Source organism: Serinus canaria, chromosome 5 (assembly GCF_022539315.1).
Source record: "Serinus canaria isolate serCan28SL12 chromosome 5, serCan2020, whole genome shotgun sequence".
NCBI classification, from domain to species: domain Eukaryota; kingdom Metazoa; phylum Chordata; class Aves; order Passeriformes; family Fringillidae; genus Serinus; species Serinus canaria.
Genome location: NC_066319.1, coordinates 8,698,200 through 8,707,278, shown reverse-complemented (window position 1 = coordinate 8,707,278; position 9,079 = coordinate 8,698,200). Strand labels below are relative to the sequence as shown.

At 66.8% G+C, this 9,079-nt stretch overlaps 2 protein-coding genes across 2 annotated transcripts; one reads left to right on the top strand and one right to left on the bottom strand.

Moving 5' to 3' along the window:
• The first annotated feature begins 1,322 nt into the window (after positions 1-1,322).
• PPP1CA (protein phosphatase 1 catalytic subunit alpha) lies at positions 1,323-4,045 on the top strand. The gene is made up of 7 exons (XM_050975511.1): positions 1,323-1,414; positions 1,922-2,053; positions 2,137-2,367; positions 2,570-2,674; positions 2,763-2,986; positions 3,435-3,569; positions 3,692-4,045. The coding sequence occupies exons 1-7, from the start codon at positions 1,360-1,362 to the stop codon at positions 3,800-3,802; spliced, it is 993 nt and encodes a 330-aa protein (XP_050831468.1). The 5' UTR covers positions 1,323-1,359; the 3' UTR covers positions 3,803-4,045.
• RAD9A (RAD9 checkpoint clamp component A) lies at positions 3,863-6,390 on the bottom strand. The gene is made up of 11 exons (XM_050975510.1): positions 6,071-6,390; positions 5,923-5,993; positions 5,693-5,827; positions 5,492-5,606; positions 5,292-5,391; positions 5,062-5,171; positions 4,882-4,988; positions 4,747-4,811; positions 4,570-4,671; positions 4,274-4,490; positions 3,863-4,202 (listed from the first exon to the last, which is right to left on the bottom strand). Exons 1-11 carry the CDS (start codon positions 6,102-6,104, stop codon positions 4,104-4,106), a joined length of 1,155 nt encoding a protein of 384 aa, XP_050831467.1. The 5' UTR covers positions 6,105-6,390; the 3' UTR covers positions 3,863-4,103.
• Between the last annotated feature and the right edge of the window lie 2,689 nt (positions 6,391-9,079).

The following is a 9,079-nucleotide window of genomic DNA, read 5'->3' as shown; positions in this document are numbered from 1 at the left end:
GCAGAGCAAAGGGGGCAGCGGGGGCGAGAGTGGCGGGGCCGGGGTGTCACCGCTGGGAGACGGGGACAAGGGACTGGGGTTGGGAGCGGGACAAGGGACGGGGACGGGGGTAGGGGACAAGTGACCGGGGGCAGGGACGGGGCCAGCCCGGGGTCACCCGGGGCCGGGTGTAAAACTGACACCGCGGAGCAGAAATGTCACGGCAGGCCCCGGGAGCTATTCGCGATCTCCCCGCAAGACATGGAATGGGACACAGGGAATGGCATAGCGTGGCACGGCGTGGCACCCAGGGAATGGCACCCAGGGAATGGCATGGCGTGGCACGGCGTGGCACAGCCAGTGAGGACAAGGGACAGCCATGACCCCATCCCTGCCACTGCTACCCTCCACGAGCGGTGGCACAAATGTGTCACCCTCCCCCGTGTCCCCAGTGGGAGCCCGCCCTTCGGGGTGTGACCGGGGACCTCAGGGTGGCAACAGTCTCCCGGCAACCGCCCGGTGCTGCTCCCGACGGTGTTCCCAGAGTCCCCGGGTGGGGACATCCCTGGTCTCTGCCAAGCATCCTGTCCCCTCGTGTCCTCCCGTGTCCCCAGGCTGTCCCTGTGCTCCCAGGACCGGGATACGGATCCCCAGTTGCCTCCGCGTCCCCTCCTGTCCCCTCGCAGTCCCGGGAGCCGCTGTCTATGCCGAGGCTGTTCCACTCCCTCTCCAGCCCTGTGTCCCCAGGCCCAGGACAGGAGTCCATGTCCCCCCTGTCCCCCGCGTACCCTCGCCGGAGTTCTACCCCTTGCCCGGCGTGTCCGCCTGCTCGGGTTGTTCGCTTGACCGGAGATGTCCCTTTTCCCGGAATGTCCCCTTTCCCAGGATGTCCCCTTTCCCGGGAAGTCCTCCGTTACAGCGAAGTCCCTCTACCCGGGACGTTCTCCGTGCCAGGGAAGGCTCTCTGCCCGCGGTGTCCCCTTGCCCAGCATTATTCCGTTGCGGTATCCCATTTCCCGGGACGTTCCCCTTTCCAGGCATGTCCCTCTGCCTGGGATGTCCCTTTGCCCGGGCTGTCACCTTTCCCGGGATGTTCCCCTGCCCGGAATGTCCCCTTGTGGAGCGTGTCCCCTCTCCACGGCTGTTCCCTTGCCTCTGTGACACCGCCGTGGCTCCCTACAGTCGGCTCCCCCGCCATGCTGTCCCCGTTTCCCGCTCCTCCGGGTCTGGGACACCGTGGCCGAGGGGACAGCGGGGCACGGGGACAGCAGGGCACGGGGACAGCCCCTCTGCACTGAGTCCTCCGAGCCTGCAGGGGGCGCCAGGCGCGTCGGGGCCGCTCTGGGCGGGCGCGCGGGGCGGGGCGGCGCGCGGGCGGCCATGGCGGACACCGAGAAGCTCAACCTCGACTCCATCATCAGCCGCCTCCTGGAGGGTGAGCGGCTCCCGCCGCCCCCCGAGCACCGGGACACCCTCCCGCCGCTCGGGGAACCTCTCGGGACCGGCTCGGGCCGTGTCCCGGCGCCGCGGGGGGGTCCCCGGCCTGGACCTGGCGGGGGCGGGTTAGGCCGCGGTGGTTTGATGGGGGGGGGGGAGGGGGGGGTCAGGGCTGGGAAGGGTTTTAGGGGGGTCCCCGTGGGGTCCGGGGAGCTGGAGATGAGTCCGGAGGGCGTGGAGGATATGAGGGGGGATCCTGGATCGGTCTGTGCCCCGCGGGAGGGGGCTGGAGGAAATGGGGGGTCCCCAAATGGTCTGTCCCCCGCGGAGGCGGAACGGGAGGGTACCGGGTGACCCGAAGGGTCTGGGGGCTGGAGCCGAGCCTGGAGGGCCTGGAGGATAGGGGCAGGGAGGGCTGGGGCAAGTAGAGCAGGGCTTCCTGGGGCGCTCTGGGGGTCCCCGAGCACCGGGGGATCCCTGATCCTCTTCTCTTCCCTGGGAGCAGTCCAAGGGTCGCGGCCAGGGAAGAACGTGCAGCTGACGGAGAACGAGATCCGCGGGCTGTGCCTCAAATCCCGGGAGATCTTCTTGAGTCAGCCCATCCTGCTGGAGCTGGAGGCACCCCTCAAGATCTGCGGTGAGGCCTGCGTGGCTGCTGGGCAGCACTGGAGTGGCGTGGGGGGCTGCAGGGTGCCACTCACAGCCTGTGTCCCCCCCCAGGTGACATCCACGGGCAGTACTACGACCTCCTGAGGCTCTTTGAGTACGGGGGCTTCCCCCCTGAGAGCAATTACCTGTTTTTGGGGGACTACGTGGACCGGGGCAAGCAGTCTCTGGAGACCATCTGCCTGCTGCTCGCCTACAAGATCAAGTACCCTGAGAACTTCTTTCTGCTGCGGGGCAACCATGAGTGTGCCAGCATCAACCGCATCTATGGCTTCTATGACGAGTGTGAGTGCCCGGGCTGTGCCCCCCAAAACCCCGCTGCCATCCCTGGGCTCCCCCTTTCCCGGTGTTGTCCCAGTGCTGTCCCACACTTACCCCACCTATGAACTCCTTACCTCCCTGCCATGTCCTCCTGCCCTTCCTCTGTGTCCTACCTACCCCCATGGTGTCCCCAGGGTCACCTCCAAGCCCCCTTTGTCCCCCGCAGGCAAGCGAAGATACAACATCAAGCTCTGGAAGACCTTCACCGACTGCTTCAATTGTTTGCCCATTGCTGCCATCGTGGATGAGAAGATCTTCTGCTGCCACGGAGGTGGGAATGGCCCTTCCCAGGGATTTGGGTGGGCTGGAGGAGGGGTGGGATCTCCCTGCTGAGCTCTGGGGGTGTCCCTTTCCCGCAGGGCTGTCCCCGGACCTGCAGTCGATGGAGCAGATCCGGCGGATCATGCGGCCCACGGATGTCCCGGATCAGGGGCTGCTCTGTGACCTGCTCTGGTCCGACCCCGACAAGGACGTGCAAGGCTGGGGGGAGAACGACCGTGGGGTCTCCTTCACCTTTGGGGCCGAGGTGGTGGCCAAATTCCTGCACAAGCACGACCTGGACCTTATCTGCCGGGCACACCAGGTACCACCAGGAACCCCAGATACTGGGGACCTGTGGGTTTGGGTCTCCAGTGGGTGTCAGGGGGTTCTACCTCGAGTATTTCCCCTTCAAGGGCAGTGTGTACCCCAGGAGTGTGTGGGTTGGAATTCTGGGGGTGTTTGCCCTGAGATTTGGGTATTTACCTCAGCATTTGGGTATTTGCTCTGATGTCAAAGTATTTGCCCGGGGGGATGAATAGTCACCCTTGGATGTGGCTGTTCCTCCCAGAGGTTGGATAATCACTCTGGAGATGGATACTTGCCCTGGGGCAGTGGGTGTTTGTCCCAGCAGTGGCTATTTGCTGCAGGGCAGGGAGTGCTCACCCTGGTAGAGAGGGCTGGTTATTCAGCCTGGGGGACTGGGAATTAGCCAGGGCAGGTGGATACCGGCCACGGGAGGTGGATTTTTGCCAACCCCGTGTCCCCCCCAGGTGGTGGAGGACGGCTACGAGTTCTTCGCCAAGCGCCAGCTCGTCACCCTCTTCTCGGCCCCCAACTACTGCGGCGAGTTCGACAACGCCGGCGCCATGATGAGCGTGGATGAGACCCTCATGTGCTCTTTCCAGGTGAGATCAGGGAGGGGAAACACCCCCAGTTCCTGCCGGGAGGGCTGCTGGGAGTTCTGCCCTCCAGGGGAGTGGAGAGCTGGGGCGAGAGCTCGCTGATTTCTTTCCCCCTTCACCCACAGATTTTGAAGCCGGCTGACAAGAACAAAGGCAAATACGGGCAGTTCAGCGGGCTGAACCCCGCCGGGCGCCCTGTCACCCCTCCCCGAAACTCTGCCAAAGCCAAGAAATGAGCTGGGAGCCGCCCCCGTGCTGCCCACGCCCCACAGCCCCCCGCCCAAGCATCAGGTCGCTTTTCTTTCGACTCGTTTTTTTATTTGTAGGATCCTGCCCCCCCCCCGCCACGCTCCACCAAAGCAAATCCAGGCCCAGGGCAGGGAGTGCTGGGGCTGGGGGGGAGCCCAGAGCCCAGCCCTGGGGTGGCAGCGGAGGGGGGGGCAGGAGGATTTTTTGAGGAATAAACTTGTAATGGGTCACTGGGGGGTGCCTGTCCTGGTGGTTGGATGGAGGCTGGGGGTGGCAGTGACTCGGGGCTCAGCTTTCTCCATCGCTGTCCTCCGCCAGCACCTCCTGGGTGGTGGCCGGACCAGGCCTTCCTGGTGTCATCACCGAGCCAAAAAACAGGGAGCGAAACTGTGGGGAGAAATGGGGGGTCAGGAGGAGGCTCTGCCCACCCCCTGCCCCCAGGCACGCCCATCCCTCACCTTCTTGTGCGGGGGGGTGCCTGGCACAGCTCCTTCCTCCTCCTCCTCCTCCTCCTCCTCCTCCTCCCGGGGTTTGCTCTTGGCTGGCTGGGGGGTGTGCAGGGGGAAGGTGGGGCTGGGGGGCCCCTCTGAGCACCCCTCGCTGGTTTCCATGGCAGCCATGTAGGACTCCAGGTCATCGGCAAAGTCGTCTGACGGGGCGGGCAGGTGGGACACGCTGATGGGGACAGAGCAGGATTGGGAATGGTCACTCTGCTCCCTGCCCATGGCCACTGGAGGGCTCATCTGGGACTTACCCGTTGGTCGAAGGGGACTGGGAGTTGTTTTCTAGGTCAGAGAGGGTGGCCAGCACCAGGTGAACCTCCAGGACAGTGTCATCCAGGGTGAAGATCACCGGCCTGGGGACACAGAGGGGCTGAGGGCATGCCAGGGACAGGGCTGGCACAGGGTGGGGATGTGGTGACTGTTCCTACCTGCCAGGCTCATCAAAGTGGATGGTGAGGGGCAGGTTGGAGGCCTCGGCAAAGCTCAGCAGGCCCTGGGGACAAAGGGGAGGGTGAGGGGGACCAGGGGTAACACAGGGCTGGGGGGCTCGGGTGGGGACTCACACGGAATTCCTTGAGACAGAAGGTGATGTGGGAGCCCGGGACCACAGCCACTGACTGGAACTCATCCTCAGCCAGGCACAGCTCCGTCACCATCGTCTTGCTTGGCTCTGGAGGGTAGAACGGGGTGGGTGGAGGGCACCCCAGGGTGGGGAGGGGGCCCCCTTACCCTGCAGGACTCACCTGCCTCGTCTTCCACATAGTTCCGCAGGCTGATTTTGCCACCAGGGCCAGTCCCCAGTGTCACCTCAGCCAGCGTCGGGGGAAAGTGGACCACAGCCTCTGCCAGCAGCCTGAGGGGCACAGGAGGGGGCTGAGCACCCCAAATCCTGTGGGGCTGGCCAGGGTCCCTCGTTCCATCCACCCTCATCCCCTCTGCCCACCGCAGTGCCACCCCCGTGGTGTCCCCTCACCGTGCCGGGGCGCAGAGGCAGCTCGCGCAGCGCTGCGTGTCGAACACGGCCTGCAGCCGCTCGCACTCCTGGAAGGCCAGGTTGTGTGTCTTGGTGACACCTGGCAGGGGGGACAGCGGCTCAGCAGGGCAGGAGGCGGTGCCAGCACATCCCCACTGTGCTGTGTCACCCCCCCCAGGCTTGTCCCCGCTGGTACTCACCGTACTTGCAGTGGAGCTGCAGGACCAGGCGGCTGGCACGGGGCTTGAGCAGGATGAGGCATTTCCCCACCGACTTCTCCAGCGAGGGCAGCGAGCGGAAAACGCCCAGGAAGGACTGTGGGGATGGATACGGGGACTGTCACCTGCCCAGGGTCCCCAGAACAACAAGGAGCTCTGGGGGGCCCGGACGGGGCACTGCACCTTCATGTGGACTTTGCATCGGAAGAGCTCCGTGTCGGGCCCGGTGCTGCCCGGCTCGTACAGCTGGAAGAAGAGGGGTGCGAAGAGGAAGGAGGCGAAGGCAGAACGGGAGGAGTTGACAGCACGGAGGGACAGCTGGGGACATAGCCACAGTGTTGGCACTGCCTGCACGGAGGGAGGGGGGCACAGGTGCCCCCAGCTCCCACCCAGCCCCCCCCGGTGCTGCATACCCCACTCTCGGTGGGCTCCAGGTAGAGCTCGTCGCCGATGCGGGACAGGGAGTGCACGGCCCGGCCCAGGACTGGGAAGGAGAGGGTGTGGAGGTGAGGCAGGGCTCCCGGGCATGCCGCGCTCCCCGGGCCCCCAGGCCCCGCTCACCTTTGACGTTGCCGCCGGCGATGACACATTTCATGGCACCGGCACCGGCACCGGCACCGGGCGGGCACGTGGGACCTTCGCGCCCGCCCCCACCACCAGACCACGCCTCTCAGCGGAGCGTGCGGGCTAGGCCACGCCCCCAGCGGGCTCCGCTCGGGCCTCGCCGCTCCCCCCGCCCCGGTTGTTGTTCCCGCCCCGCCGGTGCCGTCTCTCCCAGCGGCCCTGCAGTGGTGGCGCCCAGCCCCCTGCCCCGTCCCCTCCCGGGGGTTCCGGCCTCTTCCCCGCCGCGCCCCGCCGGTACCCTCCCGGCTTCCCGCGCCCGCCCTCCCAGGCCGCCTCTCCATTGGCCGGGGGCGCCCCTCCGTCCCGCCCCCGCCGCCAGCCGATTGGTCTGCGCTGAGGGGGTGAGTGACGCCACGGCGCGATGGCCTCACGTGACCGGCGGGAGGGGCGGAGCCTCGGCCGGCGGTTCTCGGGGCTGCCCCTCCGGTAAGTCCCGCCTTTTGCAGCGCGCTATTGGACGCCGATTGGAGTGACGTGCGGCTCAGCCAATGGGGCTTCGACGCGCCCCTCAGCGCGGCTCCCGGCTCTCAGCCCCGCATCGCGTCCTTCCCGGGGCCTCCCGACCCATTCTGGGACTCTGCCGGGATCGTTCCGTGCTTGTACCTCCCAGCACCCTGACGCTCGCTTCATTCCCGGCACCATCCCGGGCGCGGCTGCCCTTCCACCACATTGCCTGCACCTCCCGGTCCCTTTGCTGCTTCCCGCATTCCCGCGGCACGGTGGTCCCCAGGAAGGGCTGCAACTCCCTGGAGCTGCTCCGATGCTTCCTGAGATCCCGATGTTTTGGGGATCTCTGTCTCCCGCGATAGGGATTTTGGGGATCCCTATTTTCACTTCCATAGGGGAAGTGGAATGCTGTAAGTTAATGCTTGAGGGTCTCTCTCCATGGTGGAGGTGCTGCTGGCTGTGCATCCCATAGACTCATGGAATGGCTGGGCTTGGAAGGGAACTTCCAGCTCATCCAGGTCCATCCCCTGCCATGGGCAGAGACACCATTCACTAGACCAAGTTGCTCCAGGCCCCATTCAACCCTTCGAGGGATGGAATTTTGGGGGTCTCCCAGAATTCTCCAGTGGGGGTACACTGTAAATTCTGGGCTGGCCAGGTGTATCCATGGGTGGTCCATAGAATCCCAGAATGGCTGAAGTTGGAAGGGACCTTAAAGCCCACCCTGTCCCAACCTCCTGCCATGGGCAAGGACATTTCCCATGGGCCCAGTTGCTCCCATGTGTCTGTGAGCACTTCCTGGGATGTGACACTGGCCCGGCCAGCATTCTGTCCTTGCAGCCAGCCCGGAGCGACAGGCTCTGGAGCTGTGGCCTCAAGGGAGCCGGGGGATGTGGCTGCGAGGAACTCGAGTCGCGCTCACAGCAGGGTCCCCCAGCCGGCTCCTGCCTGCCGCTGGAGCAGCCGCTCCCCCAGTCCCTCCTCTCGGCCCTGGTGGCCGCGGAGCCCGAGCGAGGGGCCCCGCTGTGGAGCAGGGCTGGCACCTGAGCAGAGGGAAACGGGAAGGGAATTGCAGAGCCCTTTTCCCATGGCTGCCGTCCTCCAGGGCATGGTGACTGCTTCTCCTCCTCCTCCTTTCCCTGTCTGGAGCGCTCGGTGCCTTTTATGCAGGATCTTGGCCCCCCCGCCTGCTGCATCCCCTCCAGGTACAGGAGCTCGTGGCCCTGCTGGGGCTCCGTGGCCCAGCCCCGTGTAGGGGCTGTGCTGGGCCGGCCCCAGGGACTGCAAGCCTGCCTTGGCCTGGGCTCGGGCTCCAGCCTGATCTGGCTCCTCCACTCCTGGGGTGAGCACTGGCTGCTTCCCTTCCTCCCAGGAGGAGGAGGACGGGATTGTGTGGGAGCCTCCGTTCCAGCTCTGGCAGAGCAGCCGGGCTCCTCTGGAGCCGGCGTCCCCAGGAGGGGCTCTGGCCTCGGGGCTCGGCGTTTTATGGGGCTGCGGAGAGGACGCAGCTGGCTGCGGTCGTGACACACACACCTCAGCGGGGGCCAGGGCCGGGCCACCCCTCCCTCTTCCCGCCAGCGCCGACCAGGGAATGGGCTGGATGCGGGCCGGGAGCAGGAGCCTGGCAGCCCTCGGGGGTCTCCGCACCCAGGACTGCCCCCGGGGCTGGGGAGTTCACCCAGGGATGGCAGGGAAGGTGACAGGGCTGTTCCCTCGCACCCGGCGGGCTCGGGGCCGTCTCCCAGCGTCCTTCCCGCTCCTGCGGCTTCCTTCCCGGCACATGGCACGGCGCCCTCGCCCGGGCAGCAGCTCGGGGAGACAGACGGCCACAGCTGGGCTGCTGCTGCCAGCCCGGCAGGAGGGGACACGCCGAGCCGGATGGCTGCTCTGTGCCCCTGCCTGCGCCCCAGGGGTGTCCCCAAGGAGCCGGGCGCTGCCGGAGCCTCTCAGCCCGCGCCTCGCCGCCGGTTTGGGGCTACAGCCGGGATTTCTGGGTTCGGGCAGCCCCCAGTTCCTCCCTCCTCCGGCTGCCGGCCGCAAAGGTCAGCAGTGGGAGGCCGGGCCGGCCCTGGCGCCGGCCGGGGGACCCGCGGGCCGGGCTGGAGGTGAGCTCAGCTGCCCGGTGACGTGGCCCCGAGGGCAGGGCGGGCACGGCCTCACCCACGCGGAGCCGCTGCGGGCACCGGGAGACGAGGAAGAGGAGGAACAGGATGTGAGGATGAGGCTTCCCAGCCGCTTGACCTGCCTGTGCCCTGTGCCCGCTTTGTCCTGGGGCGGGGGCTCCCTCCTGGCACCGCTGGCTGGCGCAGGGAGAGCGGCTGGGGAAGCCGGGAGCCGCGTCTGCCGGGCCGCGTTTCCCACCTCCTCCTCCTCTCCTGTCTCAGGTGTTGGCCCAGCAGGAGCCGTGGCAGCTGGAAAACTCCCCAGACCCCACGGCAGCGCTGGCTTTTAGGGAGGGGAGAAGGCAGCGAGGGGCAGCCCCGCCGCCTCGGCAGGCTG

What these genes read in the sequence shown, in the direction of transcription:
- RAD9A (XM_050975510.1), bottom strand. Translation starts at nt 6,104, where the DNA reads ATGAAATGTGTCATCGCCGGCGGCAACGTCAAAG. An exon ending in TGCCTCTGCGCCCCGGCACG is followed by an intron (nt 5,172 to 5,291) that starts GTGAGGGGACAC and finishes TGTGCCCCTCAG; the next exon opens with GCTGCTGGCAGAGGCTGTGG. An exon ending in TCTGTCTCAAGGAATTCCGT is followed by an intron (nt 4,812 to 4,881) that starts GTGAGTCCCCAC and finishes CTTTGTCCCCAG; the next exon opens with GGCCTGCTGAGCTTTGCCGA.
- PPP1CA (XM_050975511.1), top strand. Translation starts at nt 1,360, where the DNA reads ATGGCGGACACCGAGAAGCTCAACCTCGACTCCATCATCAGCCGCCTC. An exon ending in TTATCTGCCGGGCACACCAG is followed by an intron (nt 2,987 to 3,434) that starts GTACCACCAGGA and finishes TGTCCCCCCCAG; the next exon opens with GTGGTGGAGGACGGCTACGA. An exon ending in CCCTCATGTGCTCTTTCCAG is followed by an intron (nt 3,570 to 3,691) that starts GTGAGATCAGGG and finishes CTTCACCCACAG; the next exon opens with ATTTTGAAGCCGGCTGACAA.